The sequence below is a fragment of the Myotis yumanensis genome, unplaced genomic scaffold (genome assembly GCF_028538775.1).
Source record: "Myotis yumanensis isolate MYYU_CA2020_CCGP unplaced genomic scaffold, mMyoYum1.0.hap1 SCAF_16, whole genome shotgun sequence".
Taxonomy (NCBI): Eukaryota; Metazoa; Chordata; class Mammalia; order Chiroptera; family Vespertilionidae; genus Myotis; species Myotis yumanensis.
This window is the reverse complement of record NW_027223767.1, coordinates 32,268,385-32,284,637: the sequence shown is the minus strand read 5'-3', so window position 1 is coordinate 32,284,637 and position 16,253 is coordinate 32,268,385. Positions and strand designations below refer to the sequence as shown.

The window sequence follows — 16,253 nt, the reverse complement described above, 5'->3', positions numbered from 1 at the left end:
TATTTTTGGAAATTTGTCTTAAAAATATTTTGGGTTAATGTAGCCTTATTGATAAATTATGCATTTAGATTAGAAATTATCCACATTTTCCAGGGTTTACCACCTCCTAGAAACTACTTGCTCCACATATCATTTCTAGATCACAGCAAACACACACACTTGAGTTTTCTAAAAAATAGAGATTTCCCAATAGCATGTGACATGGAACAGAAAGCTGCAGAATTTAGTAACTTTTTTGTGACATTTGCCAGTTTTCTCTTGTAACTTAATTTTGACATAATTTCATATTTACACAAAAATTTGCAAGAATAGTACATTTCCCACATACCCTTCACCTAAATTCCCCAAGTGTTAGCATTTTACCACAATGTTTTTTTTCATCCGTGTCTTTCTCTTTCTCTCTCTGTATATGTATATATGTGTATATACATACATGAATACATATATACATAGTTCTTTTCTGAACTATTTAAGAGAGTGTTGTAGACATGATTTCCCTTTGCCGCTAAATACTTTAGTGTATATTTTCTAAAATCAATAATAGTATCTTACATAACTATACTAAAATTATTAAAAATAGGAAATTAACATTGATACAGTAATATCTCAGTTTTCTTTAATCTGGAACAGTTCCTTAGTCTTTCTTTGTCTCTCATGACCTTGACATTTTTGACAAGTACAGGCCAGTTATTTTATAGACTCCATCAATTTGTGCTTACCTGATGTTTCCTCAGGATTAGTTTCAGGTTATGCATTTTTGGGAGGACCATCCAAGTGACATTGTTTTCTTCTTCATGTATCAGATCAGGAGGTACATGATATATATATATATATCTTTGTCCCATTACTGTTGATGTTAACTTTGATCACATGTATAAGGTGGTGTCTGCCAGTTTTTATCCTGGTGAGGTTTTCCCTTTGTATTTAATAAGTATCATGAGAAGATATTTTGAGGTTACTTAAATATCTTGTCTCTCATCAAACTTTTCACATATGGTTTTAACATCCATTGATTCTTGCCTAAAACAATGAACTCTGATGGTAGTCAAGTGACTTTTCTTATTCCATCATGCCTACTTCATTTGTTATTTGGCATTCAGCTGTAACGAAGAGCTTTCCTGTCCCCTCCATTGAAAAAATTAATTTAAGACTTATTTATCTGTTTGTTGACTTATATCACTGTGGACTCATGGATTCTAAGATTATTCAGTGGGATATAACCCTTTATTATCACTTATTTGGATACTCAAATCGTGCCATGCTTTTTAGAAGGCTGCTCCCAGGTTCGTCTAATTTAAGAGTTATGAGGCATTCGCTAATTTGCAAAGTTGGTTTTAATTATATACTAACATTTATCTACTTACGGGTAAAATGTTAGAGAAGCTTTAATCAAGATTTTTTTTTAACTCAGGTCTGGAATCTATAAAAATTTTTAAGTTCATAGATATAAAACCTAGAATTCCAAAACTTACATATTTCACATAAGAGTGGGAACACTGTTAAAAATAGGATTCTGAGGTCTTAGTTTTAAAACTATAATTTTTAGAATCTGTTTCTTATTTTTTAGGCGCTTGATGTCGTTTAATTATGGTTAAAAGGAAAGCACAGACCCTCTCATTAGAAGTGGGTTAGAAATAAAGATTGATTTATTTCTAATGTCTTTTTTGTTTCTTTACAGGAGGAGAATTATTTATGCAGTTAGAAAGAGAGGGAATATTTATGGAAGACACAGCCTGGTAAGTGAAATTTTTGTGGTTGCATGGATTCAGGTAATGTTAAAGCAAAGCCTTATTCCCACTGTGGGCAGCCAAATGACTCAATAAATTGTTCGGGAGCCATTCAGTCACTCAGGACTTAAAGGGGGAGAAGCAGCTTTGGGACTGGGCAGCTTTTGGAGGTCACATCATTCCTTTGCCTTCAGGCCTTGGGTGCAACGCTCTTCACACCAGTTCCTAACAGAACCATTCTCACTGGGGCTTTCTTTCCTTGAATTGGTAAGCTGCCTGCCTTGGTTGTGGGTGAGTTTGATTTTCCAGTGAAACTTTGTGTGTGGAACAATGGAAAGTATCAGCAATCACCACCTTTTTTTAGACTTTTCAGTTCCCAAGGGGCAGTCTTAGGCAGGTGATAAGCCTGCACATATCATCTGTGGATTGATTCTATGGCCAGGATGGGATCTACCTTCCTATTTCTTCTGCTTCAAATTAAAAATGTGCACATTCTTTTGTGAAATGATAGTACTGGGTAACAATAAATCAGTTTATCCTACACAATAATTGAATAGAAAACACTTAACTGTTTTTTCTACCTTAATTACCAAACTGCATTCCATTGTTTAATTTCAGGCCTTTTCTAACACAGAAGCTGCATTTAAGAGCCTTAGGGATGAAGTGCCCTTTTTTGGAGGAGGCTCTCTGAGCCATGTTGGAGGCTGTTTGGGGTCGTGCTGGCTGTGAAACTGCCTCAGTCCTCTAGGACACACCCTCTCCATCCTGGAGTAATCTGCAGGATTGCAACATTGTTATGCAGCCAGTATTGCAGTGCCTTGTGCTTTTCGAATCCAGACAGGGTTGACTCAGCCCTTTATTCTTTTGAGGTAGATAAATTTGAGTGTCACACAGTTTATAGTTGTGGGCTGTCTGGCAAGAGGGAGGGCAGATACTGTGGGCATGTACTGTGTATAAATATGCAGCTTTATTAAGAAAGGGATGAATGGGCTTCTAAGGATCAAGTTATATATAAGGTATCGTCTCAAACTAAGATTTGCTCTTTGAGAATAACAAAATTCTTATTTCCTATGGGATTTTAAAATTGGGGGTGGGTGGGAGAAATTTGCTTTGATCTGAATGACTATTGGCCTAGTTCCTACACAGACAGAACAAAACATGACCAGTAACAGTTTGGCATATTCTGGATTTCTTAGTAATTTTAGCAATATGTTCTAATGATGAAATAAAATATAGTTTCACGAAAAAAGTGAAACATGTCTTCATGCCTTTTGGCAGCATCTTATGCCATCTCTTTCCCTGATATTCCTCCTGCCACTAATTTGGTCTTTGGTGCATGTCTATTTCTTCCAAGGTTTTTTTGCTCCATACATAAAACTGCTTTGAGTAGATTACTCTTTTTAATTTTTATTAAATCACTTTTGTTTCCAGCTTTTACTTGGCAGAAATTTCCATGGCTTTGGGGCATTTACATCAAAAGGGGATCATCTACAGAGACCTGAAGCCGGAGAATATCATGCTTAATCACCAAGGTGGAGATATACTGTAAACAATTCTATAGTAAATAACCATCTTAAAATCCTCCCACACAGGTCATGGTCATTTTCAAAGCCCCACATTCACATGTCTATTATTATATACATTCTTCCCTCAGAACTTAAATGACATCATGATACTTGCTGAAATTTAAATATTTAGGTATTTATGGTTGATGAGATTAAAGGGAGTTGAGGATAACTGGCCACTATACTACGTTTTTTTAATTCTTACTCTTTATAGCTTATCATTTTTTAGAAATCCTTACATAAAATGTGGTGCACCACAGCCAGTCCAAACACAAATTTTAGATTATTCCTTAAATTGGAAAAGGAATCTAACTTTACATATTGGGTTTTCTTTAATGATGAAAATACATAATTATTAGAAGCAGTACTTTTATATGATAACTTTTATTAATGCTGTAAAAAAGGACAGGCTTAGAATTGAACCAAAATAATTGATGTAGCTTTGGAAATAAAATACTTAGTAGGCATCAGTTTATTCTTGCTGATCAGTTGTAACAACAAACATAAAAATCAGATATTAATATTCTGTATAGCTATAGGGCCTTGATTATAGCCACATGCTGCTGCAGACAGTTTAGTTTATGTGAGAGTAATCTGGGCTGGGTAGACTTGGCAATTCAGTTCACTCACACTCCAAAGGAGCAGCCAGCTAACCAGGATATCTGGGGGGCTGCTGATCCTTAGATGTCTACAGAATGACGCACAAGGTAGTTAACAGTTTAAAATCCTTAGGCAGAAATTGGTGTATGGACAACTGATGCCTGTATAAATGTTTCAAATTGTGCTTCCCACCTTCCTTCCCGCCTCGCCCCCCAATTTTCAGGGAGAGAAGAAGGGAGAGAAAGAGAAATATTGGCCAGTTGCCTCCCATACACACCCTAACTGGAGATTAAACCCGAAACCTGGGCATGTGCCCTGACTGGGAATCGAACCCATGACCTTTTGGTTATGAGACGATGCTCCAACCAATTGAGCCACACTGGTACCTTTCCTTTTTTTTTTTTTTAAAGGAGATACACTATATTTAACCAAGTACAACATGGGAATATATATATTTCTCTCCCTCCCAGTTCTGCACATATGGATATTGATTCTGAAGCAAAGGATAGAATAGGGAAGTGATATGATAGTTAACTTCTTTGATTCATAAGCTTGAGTGTGTCAGGTGGTTCTGTGAAAAGAAAGGTCATACTTCTTTGTCAGAGTAAAATACACATTTACATTTGAATCAACAGGCCAGTGCCTTTTATTTTTTCTGAAATAAACCTGGAATAGTAGGGTCCCTGGGGTGGTTGAACCACTGGATATCTATGACAGTCCAGTAAAGCTGAACTTGAACTGAAATATTCTTTGTAAGGTGGTGAGTTTATCACTTGCCTGAATCTGAGATGATGGTCCCATGTCATGTAGCAATTTTATTTCTTTTTCTGAACTGGTAGTGTATTGGCAGAATGATTTAATTTGTTATAGTGACTTTCTGAGACCATTTTAAAAGCTGTCAAGTCACAGTAATAAAAGCTACATATTTGAAGTATGAACTGAATTGCCCAGTCATGCCTTTGTTTAAAAGGTGCAGAATGTCTTTATGAGGTCTGTGTGTTTAAACCAGACTTCAAGTTTTCCCAGGAATTACTTTCTCAGGATGGTAGAAGATTCTAGATATAGGTGAAGCTAGTACCTTAGACAAGCCGTTTCACTCTTTTATCCCCCCCCCCCCTTGCTATATAGATATTATCATTGGCAAAAAATGAATCTACCCTAACCTTAGAGTTAACATCCCATTTTATGGATGGCACCTTGGTAGTTCTTGATAACTTCAAAAAATTAAAGCAGAAAAAGTTAAATGGAAGGATAGATTATTATCTTGTATGATGTTTAAACACCATCTAAACCTTAGATTTCTCAGAATAACCATGCTATAACCTTTCATTTGCAGGTCATGTGAAACTAACAGACTTTGGACTATGCAAAGAATCTATTCATGATGGAACAGTCACACACACATTTTGTGGAACAATAGAATACATGTGAGCTGCATGTTGAAAGAAATATAACTGGTTTGGGGGTAATAGCTATCTTTTACCTGGTTTAAGTAGTAGAGTGCTAAATTTTCTGTAGCATCATTTGGCTTCATATTTTGTTTGAGAAACTCTTATTCAGATGATATGCAAGTGGGTGAATTTTGGGGGTATATTGTTTTTCTTGTTGTAGGGCCCCTGAAATCTTGATGAGAAGTGGCCACAATCGTGCTGTGGATTGGTGGAGTCTGGGAGCATTAATGTATGACATGCTGACTGGAGCAGTAGGTGCACAGTTAAAAGCTGCATGTGTTATATATTGTCTGTGCTGAGTAATTATTAAATCACTATAGCAAGAGACCTTTCCTGTATGCCTTGAAAATATTACCAATGGAGTTATTATTTTTTTTTTCTTATATTTTTATTGATTTTTTACAGAGAGGAAGGTAGAGAGATAGAGAGTCAGAAACATCGATGAGAGAGAAACATCGACCAGCTGCCTCCCGCACACCTCCCACTGGGGATGTGCCCGCAACCAAGGTACATGCCCTTGACCGGAATCGAACCTGGGACCCTTCAGTCCGCAGGCCGACGCTCTATCCACTGAGCCAAACCGGTCTTGGCTGGAGTTATTTTTTAAAATTTAGCACAAAAAATGCTTTATTAGCAGTAAGTAACATGGGCCCCTGTACTTGTAAATCATTTTCATTTAAATGATCTATGTCATGGAAGTCCTCTGAAATAGATGTAAAATAGATACGGCCCTTATTTTATAAATGGAGAAAGTGAAGCATAAAATTACATAATTACATTATCGCACAAAGGTAATGGTGGAATCTCAGTTCCTTTCAGGACATTGCTTTTTCTTCTGTCCTGTTGTTTAAAAACTACAGTCTTTAACAGTCCTCATACATTTCTGACCTCTATGAATAACTGAGTAATTCAGGAAATGGATAATTCTGTTATTTTTATTTTTTATATGCTAATTTTTCTCATTCTTTTCTACTCTTAGCCACCATTCACTGGGGAGAATAGAAAGAAAACAATTGACAAAATCCTCAAATGTAAACTCAATTTGCCTCCCTACCTCACACAAGAAGCCAGAGATCTGCTTAAAAAGGTAGGGTTCTTAAATAGGCACTGAAATCATAAGCCTTAACTACTAGGATTTAAATAGAATTAAATATACATTTTGAATAAGAATCATGCACAGATATTGAATGAAAAAGTCTATAGATTTTGTAGGGAAAGTATAAATTTTTTTAAAGGTTTTATTTTCTTTTTATCCCAAACAATATTTATTTTCCCAAGGCAAAATAGATAAGCAAATTCTATAAAGAAAAATAATCAGTTTGACTAAGTTCATCAGTGTTTTTTCCTTCTCTTTAAAGCTGCTGAAAAGAAATGCTGCTTCTCGTCTGGGAGCTGGTCCTGGGGATGCTGGAGAAGTTCAAGTAGGGACTGGCATGCTTGGTGGTTGGAGGGAAAGATAATGCTAATGTTGTGTATTTGTGTAGGTTGTATGTAGTTGCTTACAAGTATTGCTTATTTTGTGATCAGTATGTTCAAGCAGGCAGTGTCAATCCAGTCAAGTCTGCTCCCCTTGACTGTTCTTTCTGCTCTTTTTTTTTCTAGGCTCATCCATTCTTCAGACATATTAACTGGGAAGAATTGCTGGCTCGGAAGGTGGAGCCCCCATTTAAACCTCTGTTGGTATGTATACATGAAATCATATGATTTGAGGGACCTGGCACATTTTTAAAATAAAATCTCAGAGCAGTCAAACAATTTTTTTGTTGTTATTTTCAATCCTCACTCGAGGATATTTTTCCATTGATTTTTTAGAGAGAGAAAGAGAGAGAGAGAGAGAGAGAGAGAGAGAGAGAAACATTGATGTGAGAGACACACATCAATTGGTTGTCTCCCGCATGCACCCCAACCAGTGCCAGGGCTGGAGATTGAGCCTGCAACTGAGGTATGTCCCCTTGACTGGAATCAGACTCCAGACCCTTCAGGCTACCGGCCAATGCATTATCCACTTAACTAAACCGGCTAGGGCTCATTTTTTTGTTTTGTTTTATTTTGCTTAATTCAGCTGGAATTTTAAATTTCATTTCCTGAGAATTTTTTTCTTCAGAATGTAGAATATATGTTTTGTAGGATTGCAGCAACCAAGTACCGTAGGCTTGGTGGCTTAAACCATAGAAATTTATTGTGTTACAGTTCTGGAGGCTAGAGATCTGAGATTGAGGTATTGGCAGAGTTGGTTCCTTCTGAAGGCTGTGAGAGAGACTCTGTTCCATGCCTTTCTCCTAACTTCTGGTGGTTTGCTGGCTGTCTTTGGCTTCTTTGGCTTGTAGACACATCACCTCAGTCTCTGTCTTCATGTTCACATGGGATTCTCCTTGTGAGAATGTGCAGGTCTGTGCCCACATTTTCCCTTTTTCTAAGGACACCAGTCATATTGAATTAGGATACTCCCTGCTCCAGTTTGACTTCTTCATAACTAATTATATCTGCAGTGGTTTTCACTCCAAATAAGGTCATATTCTGAGTTACTGTGAGAGTTAGAGCTTCAACATATGAGTGTTGGGGGGGGGGGGGGGGCGGGGGGCCATTTCAAACCATAATAATATGTTTATGAGTAAATGAGTTAGTATGTTAGTTCTTGTCTTTCTACCACATCAGAATTAGAGAAAATGGTTTCTTTTTCTATTCTTGGGGTGAAGGTGGAGGAGGATAATGATAATTATTTGGTCCTTGGAGCACAAGGTGACTTGCTTTAAAATTTCAACATATATAATTGTAAGGAGGATAATTAGCCCTCATGTACCAACTGCCCAACCTCAAAAGTTGTCAGGTCATCTTGTTTAAACATAAACATGCTGTCATCACCATTAAAAAGCTGACAATTTCCTTAGTTTTTGTTTTTTTTTTCCCCCGTTTGTTTCAATAAGGATTCAATCAAGGCCTGTATAATTTTGTTACTGTGGCTCTTAGGTTTCTTCCCATCTATCGATTCCCCCCTCTTAATTCCTCTTTTGAGGATTTATTGGAAAAAACAACAACACTGCACCATTTTTCCTATAGGGTCCCTCATTTTGATTTTTTTATTTTAACTCAAGGGTGTCATTGACTTTGTTCATCTGTTCCCGGTATTTCTGAAAACTGGTGGTTAGATTTAGATGCAGATCAGATTAAACTTTTGAGGTTGTATATCTTGATCGGGAGACTTAGGGGTCATTGATCATTGTCTACATCACTGGTTCTCAGCCAGGGTCAGTATGGCAATATCTGGAACAGGTTATCACAACTTGGGAAGGGGATGCTACTAGTACCTAGGAGTAGAAGCTAGAGCTGCTCCAAATATTCTATAATGCATAGGACAGCCCTCTATAAGAATGGAGGCCCAAAGTATCAATAGTGCTGAGGTTGGGAAACTCTTGCCTAGTTCCAGGATTTCATTAGGGGTTTGTAAAATTGTTTTACTATAATATTGTTATTCATTCTTTACTTATTAGCTGGAATTCTTCCATAAAAAGAAACTCTTTACAGCAGTTGCTTGGTTACCTGAGGTACAGTTCATACAGGAGAAGCAGAATATGTGGCCTTTTTCAAAATAATGAATTAGTTTCCTAACATCTTCCAAATTGACCAAAGAATTATGTGATTTTTAAATGTAGTGCAGTAATGAACTCATGTCTTTTAACATTTGTGTTTCACCTGGCCTGTGTGGCTCAGTGTTTGAGTGTCGACCTATGAACCAAGAGGTCATGGTTTGATTCCTGGAAGGGCACATGCCTGGGTTGTGGGCTCAATCTCCAGTATGGGGTGTACAGGAGGCAGCCAATCAATGATTCTCTCTCATCATTGATGTTTCTATCTCTCTCTCTCTTCCTTCCTCTCTGAATTCAATAAAAATGTATTTTAAAAAATAATAACATATTTGTGTTTCAATCTATTGCAGTTTTTTTAAATTGGTGTTCAGCTTTTGAGATTTAAGATTTTTTGTTTTAAAAGACACAACCACATACTCTGATGTACCAGTAAGAAGGCTGTAATGCATTTGATTTGTATAATATAGACTACTTACCATTTTCTAATCATTTTTTTATAAAGCAATCTGAAGAGGATGTGAGTCAGTTTGATTCAAAGTTTACACGTCAGACACCTGTTGACAGCCCAGATGACTCGACTCTCAGTGAAAGTGCCAACCAGGTCTTTCTGGTAAGTGACAGAATTTCCATGTAGGCATAGGAAATTTAAGTATGAGGATGGGCCCTTTTCAATAAAAAAATTCAATTTGCTTGCTTTGCAGTTTCATGTAGATAACCCGAGGTGCTATTTTTTAAAGTTATCCCCTTAATAGCTTATTGATGTTAGAAAATTGATTCTCATAATCCAACAGTCTATTTTAGCCATTAGAGTAGGAGAGTATGTTCGGTTTTCAGAGTGTCTGATTCCTTTTTGGATAGGCCACTGACTTAAGATGATATTTGGCTCAGCAGATCAACCGAAAGCGACAGCTATAGTAGTAGGAAAAGAGCTCATTGTAACTATTTTATTCCTGAAACAGACTTTTGGTACTCTTCACATAAGTCTAAAGGGGATTTTTAACCTATTAATTGTGACTATTTGACATCAAAATATATAGGTTCATATATGATAGTTAATAGATTAATCTTTTTTTTTTATTTTTATGGATTTCAGAGAAGGAGAGGGAGAGAGAGATAGAAACATCAATGATGAGGGAGAATCATTGATCGGCTGCCTCCTGCACACCCCCTACTGGGGATCTAGCCCGCAACCCAGGCATGTGCCCTTGACTGAAATCGAACCCGGGACCCTTCAGTCCTCAGGCTGACGCTCTATCCACTGAGCCAAACTAGCTAGGACTAGATTAATCTTTATTGATAAAGTGTATTGATTTATACCTTGTCTCAGAAAAGCAAAGCTTTTAGATTTTGATAAACAAAAATGATTATATCTGATACCCATCATTGCATATTATTTTGCCTAAGTATCATGTATGCTTATGTTTATTTTATTACTAAAGTGTAACATGAACATCTACATCTTTCCTTTTTTGTTATCCTTTGTCATTTCATTTTGGACCACCTTTAGAGGGAATGGAATATGGGAAAAGCAATCATTTAGAAGTTGGTTTTTTCCCTGTTTGTTTCCAAGTTCACTGAATTTGTCACTCAATTATCCAACTTTTTTTTGTGCCGCTCATGCTCACAGTATTAACACAAAGTAATGTACATTTTGGGGTGGAGGTTAAGTTCTAAAGGTAGCATGGAGTACAAAAATTGTGTATATTCAAAATTAATCTTTTTTTGTTGTTGTTAATCTTCACCAGAGAATATTTTTTCTATTGATTATTTATTTATTTTAGAGAGAGTGAAAGGGAGGGAGGGTGAGAGACTGAGAGATAGAAACAGATGAGAGAGAAACATCATTGATCGACTGCCTCCTGCACACCCCCTAGGTATGTGCCCTGACAGGGAATTGAACCATGACCTCTGGTTCCTAGGTCTACGCTCAACCACTGTGCCACACTGGCCAGGCTAAAGTAGCTCTCCTTAAAAAATTAACAAGAAATAGTTACATTCACTTACCTGGAGATTGGAGTTGTAGCAACTTCAGTTCGATAAGTTCCTATCACAGAATTAAAGGAAATTCAAAGATGATCAAGGCACAGCCTCGTCCTCTTTAGCTCACTAGAACATGCCAGAAAATGTCCTCTGAAGTCCATATGTGGCTATCACAAAGTATATGCTTTACAGAACTTTATTAAATCTTTTTATTTGTAACTCATAACACTGATTCATAGGTGACTGGAATAATAAATAGAGGAGGACTGATTGTTAAAGAGATGAACATTGACAGCAAGAGAAATGACAGTTGATAGCCTAATAGCAAGATCCAAGAAAGAAAAGCTAATAAAACTGCATATTGCCAATTACAATTGAGAGTTTTCACAATACTGACACTTATTTATTCATCAAGAAACTACCAAATCTATCTGATCACTGGGGTAAAACCAGAAAAATCACATGTGCTAAGTTAGAGAATTCTATTTTTATTTTGGTCTAATAATGAGAAACTGTTTTTGGGGGTGATAATCTTAGGTGCTTATATGCATGTGGCTAGAAACACTAGAATTTTCTTTGCATTTCTCTTGGTATTTACATCTTAATATGGAGCTTACATTTACCTGTTTTGTTCTACTCCTTTCAATAGAGTGGAATTTTGTTTGCTGGCATATGGGGCTCAATAGAATTCTTTCTTGAGGTCTGTGCCTCAAGAAATGGCTGGAAAAAAAGTTAACAGGTGTGAAGTGAGATTGAGGCGATTGGAGAGTATATAGATTAACGATTTTAGGAATGCATAATTGTTGTGATGGTGTGTTAGAGACTGAACAATCACATTTTCTTGATGTGTATGACAAATGACCTTCTGTAGTCCACTATTACTATCTTTCAGGGTTTTACATATGTGGCTCCATCTGTACTTGAAAGCGTGAAAGAAAAGTTTTCCTTTGAACCAAAAATCCGATCACCTCGAAGATTTATTGGCAGCCCACGAACACCCGTCAGGTATTCAGACTTTGTTACTTTCACCTTTCTTTTTTTCTTTTTTTTTTAAACCTAGAAGAGCATTGTTTATGAAATTTATGCCAAGTTACATTTAATGAAAGACCTGGCCTCATATTCTCTTTGATTGACATATGCACAACATCTATCTATACCTTCTTATATTGTAAGTGACTAGTCTGTACTAATCTCTGATAATCACTCATATACCTTCCCTCCTAAAAGTAAGCAGCTGTCCTCTTTACCCATTCATTCAACATCTGTTGTGTGCCAGGAGCTCTGCTGCATGCTGGGGCACATGATTAACACAGGAATTGTCCTTGATGAAGTTTATAATTTAGTGAGAGGGAGTCACAGTAAGCTAGTGGTTCTCAACCTTCTGGCCCTTTAAATACAATTCCTCATGTTGTGACCCAACCATAAAATTATTTTCGTTGCTACTTCATAACTGTAATGTTGCTACTGTTATGAATCGTAATGTAAATATCTGATATGCAGGATGGTCTTAGGCGATCCCTGTGAAAGGGTCGTTCGACCGTCAAAGGGGTCGCAACCCACAGGTTGAGAACCGCTGCAGTAAGCAAAGAAGGAAATACAAGAAATACATAATTGCGAGTAGTACCGAGTGCCAATGAAGGTGGAGGGAAGAATGTGTTGGTAGAGAGCAAAGAATAACAAGGGGGCACGTATTCATGGTGGTGAGAGAAAGGCCTCCCTGGTGAAGTAAGTCTAAGAATGAAGAGAAAGAGCCAGCCATACAAAAAATAAAAATACAAGGTGTAACAGGTAGAACAACAACTTGTGCAAAAGCCTTAAGGGAGGAAAAAACATGACCTTTTTTGGGAAATGAAAGGGAGGTCAGTGTTTCTGAAGTGTGGTGAGTGAGGAATAGAATGGCAAAGTTTTAGAGAAGTATTTTATTTTAAATGCAATGGGAAGCTGTTTTAAGTGGGGAAGTAATATGTGTTGTTTTGAAAAAACAACAACAACTACTACTAAGTATCATTGAGTGTTTTACTGGGGAAATTGTAAAGATAAAGAGACTAGTTGGGAAACTGGCCGTTAGTCTAGGGGAGATAATTCATCTTTTGCTTTTGTGCTGATCCACACAAAAATAAAATTAAATGAAAATAAATGTCTTATTACCCCCCTCCCTTTAAATGCAAAGGAAAGTTTTTTTTGTTGAGATGATCCGTAAGACAAATGAATGATAGCTCTTCCTTGTCTTAAAGCCCAGTCAAATTTTCTCCTGGGGATTTCTGGGGAAGAGGTGCTTCAGCCAGCACAGCAAATCCTCAGACGCCGGTGGAATACCCAATGGAAACAAGTGGAATAGAGCAGATGGATGTGACGATGAGTGGGGAAGCTTCAGCCCCACTTCCAATACGACAGCCGAACTCCGGGCCATACAAAAAACAAGCTTTTCCCATGATCTCCAAACGACCAGAGCACCTGCGTATGAATCTATGACAGAGCAATGCTTTTAATGAATTTAAGGCAAAAAAAGGTGGGGAGAGGATTTATGATTATCCTTCAGGGTGAAACAAGAAGACTGAAAATGACAGTCTCGAAGAGTCAGTGTCGTTACATAGAACACTTTGGACAGAGGAAAAATAAACCTGGATTTTTAAAAATCAATCAATGGTGCAAAAAAAAAAAAATAACTTAAGCAAAATAGTATTGCAGAACTCCGAGGCACATCAATTAATTGATTCCTAGCAACATCTTCTCAACATTATCAAGGATTTTCATGTTGATGGCTCAAAACTGACAGTATTAAGGATAGGATGTTGCTTTTGAATCACTGTTGAGTTCTGATTTGTGTCAAGGAAGGGTTATCCTTTCACTAGGCAAAGTATGAAATTGCCTGTCATACTTGCAACCAAGGACAAATTAGCATGCAAGCTTGATCAAACTTTTCCAGCAACATGGAATCAAAGACAAACTTACCAATTGATGTTTTACGTGCAAACAACCCGAATCTTTTTTTTATATAAATATATATTTTTCAAATAGACTTTTGATTCAGCTCATCATGGAAAACATCCCAAACTTCAAATCCGAAATTTTTGGTTGGTGTGAAGAAAGATAGACAAGTTCTGTTTCTTCTCTTGGTGAAATAATAAAAATGCAAATGAATCATTGTTAACCACAGCTGTGGCTCGTTTGAGGGATTGGGGTGGACCTGAGGTTTATTTTCAGTAACCCAGCTGCAACACCTATCTGTAATACTAGGAAAAATATATATTTAATCATTTCTATTTGCAGTACTGTTACGTGCTAAGCTTAACTGGAAGCCTTGGAATGGGCATATGTAGTATGTCCTACATTTCATCCTTGTCCTGGGCCTGCATTGCACTTGGAAACATAGCGCCACCTGTTCTTATATCAGTATTTGGTTCAAGACACCAAATGTTTTCAGCCTGTGGCTGAAGGAGGACAGAAGAGAGTCAGGATAAAATGCATATTGAGGGCGGTAAAGTGAGGGAGATTCAGGGAAGAGGGTGTTGCCATAGTCCACTCTCTATGTCTAATCTCTTCACAGCTAATTGGTAAGGTTTTAAGTTTTACTTTTTACTGTTTTTGCTGTCTACCTTCCTTACATTTTTTCCCCTCAACAGTTTTCAAAGGAAAAAAGGTTCTTTTCTCCTGTACTGGGGCTACATTTTTTTATTGTAAAAATATTTGATGGCCTTTTGATGAATGTCTTCCACGGTGAATAAGAAAACTTAGTGGCTTAATTTAGGAAATATGCTAACAAGACACTATGTTTTTGAAATTGTAACAAAATCTACATAAGTGATTTACTGGTACAAAGAATAAAAATAAAGGTAACTTTACCTTTCTTAAATACTTCCTGCCTTAAAGAGAGCATTTCCATGACTTTAGCTGGTGAAAGGGTTTAATATCTGCAGAGCTTTATGAAAATATATTTCAGTGCATACTGGTATTATAGATGATCATGCAGTTGCAGTTGAGTCTTACTACCCTTTTTTTGTCTTTTATAATGTCCTAGTCTGAGTGTGCAAAGTCAATTTGTAATATTTTGCAACCCTACAATTCTTTTTGAATAGATGCTGCTTGCTATGTTCTCCAAACCTTTTTGAGCCATAGGATCCAAGCCATAAAATTCTTTATGCATGTTGAATTCAGTTAGAAAAGAGCAAAGCTTTGCTTATTTAAATGGCAATTCAAGTGAGATGAGATGATTTTGCTTAATGGCATTAAGCAAAAACAGATCCATGAAAAATTATTGGAAATATACCTTTTCAATTGTGGCAATAAATGAAAGAATTGATAATAGTTCATCTTTGAACAGAAAGCTGTTTTGTTTTTGTTTTTTAAATCATTCCCTGTAATCCCCCCTTTCCCATTATTGCAGTAGCCTACTGAGTACTTTATAACTGTAGCTAATAAATTAGAAGATACAAATAATGATAAGGCAGAAATTGTACTTAAAGTGCAGATATTTGTTCTCTGACAGTTTGTCTGGAAAAACAAATCCCAAAAAGCTATGGTGATATGTATAGACTCTATTTCAGACAGCATATGGCTTGTGATACTTTGATATTTTTTTTCAAATATATTTACTAAGTGTAGTGTTGACTGCCTGACCAAATTCCAGCAAAACTTTTACACCAAAATATTCCTCATCAGTCCTACTTGCTACTAACATATGCACTGTGATAGGCTGGCTATAAATACCCCATAGTTAAACCATTTTCATAATTAGTACTGCCAGCAATAGTGGCAAACTGCAACTTTTCTGCATAAAAAGCATTAATTGCACATCTGCCATCTATACAAATACAATTTTCCAAGTTAACATTAGGGGAAATTAATTTCCTATGCTGTGGCAGGTTTATTAAGAAATTGTTTCATTAAAAGGATATCCCTGCTAAGACTGTGAAAACATGTCACGTGCCACATTAGTGTCACCGACAGAAAGCACACACCTATGCAATATGGCTTACCCTATATTTATTTGTAAAAATCCAAGCATAGTTTAAAATATATTATGTCAATATTACTAGTCTTGAGTTTCTAAGAGGGTTCTTTATGATTCTTCCAGGTAAGTGTATAAAAGAGATAAGTACTTTTTTTGTTTCATCACCTGATTATTTTCTTTAAAGTCAGCTATTACAGGATATTTTTTAATTTTATATACATGCTGTTTTTTAATTCAAATATAGTCACTGAGAACGAAGTTTACTAATTCTGATTTTATAAGGTTTGTAGCATTACAGAATAAACTGGGATTTATAAACCAGCTGTGATTAACAATGTAAAGTATTAATTATTGAACTTGAACCAGATTTTTTAGAAAATTACATTCTTTTCCCC

The 16,253-nt window shown here is 36.5% G+C and overlaps 1 protein-coding gene across 8 annotated transcripts in view; it reads left to right on the top strand.

Annotated features, from left to right (window-relative positions):
• The window catches only part of RPS6KB1 (ribosomal protein S6 kinase B1), a 34,860-nt gene extending 20,797 nt beyond the window's left edge, over positions 1-14,063 (top strand). For 5 of the 8 annotated variants that reach the window (XM_070394765.1, XM_070394769.1, XM_070394768.1 and 2 more), the window contains exons 6-15: positions 1,679-1,736; positions 3,159-3,259; positions 5,229-5,319; positions 5,504-5,594; positions 6,323-6,430; positions 6,702-6,764; positions 6,946-7,023; positions 9,430-9,537; positions 11,800-11,912; positions 13,142-14,063. In XM_070394765.1, coding sequence (XP_070250866.1) covers positions 1,679-1,736; positions 3,159-3,259; positions 5,229-5,319; positions 5,504-5,594; positions 6,323-6,430; positions 6,702-6,764; positions 6,946-7,023; positions 9,430-9,537; positions 11,800-11,912; positions 13,142-13,379 — 1,049 coding nt within the window. In that variant the 3' untranslated portion in view covers positions 13,380-14,063. The other 3 variants (XM_070394770.1, XM_070394772.1, XM_070394773.1) reach the window with 3 other exon arrangements.
• The last annotated feature ends 2,190 nt before the right edge of the window (positions 14,064-16,253 follow it).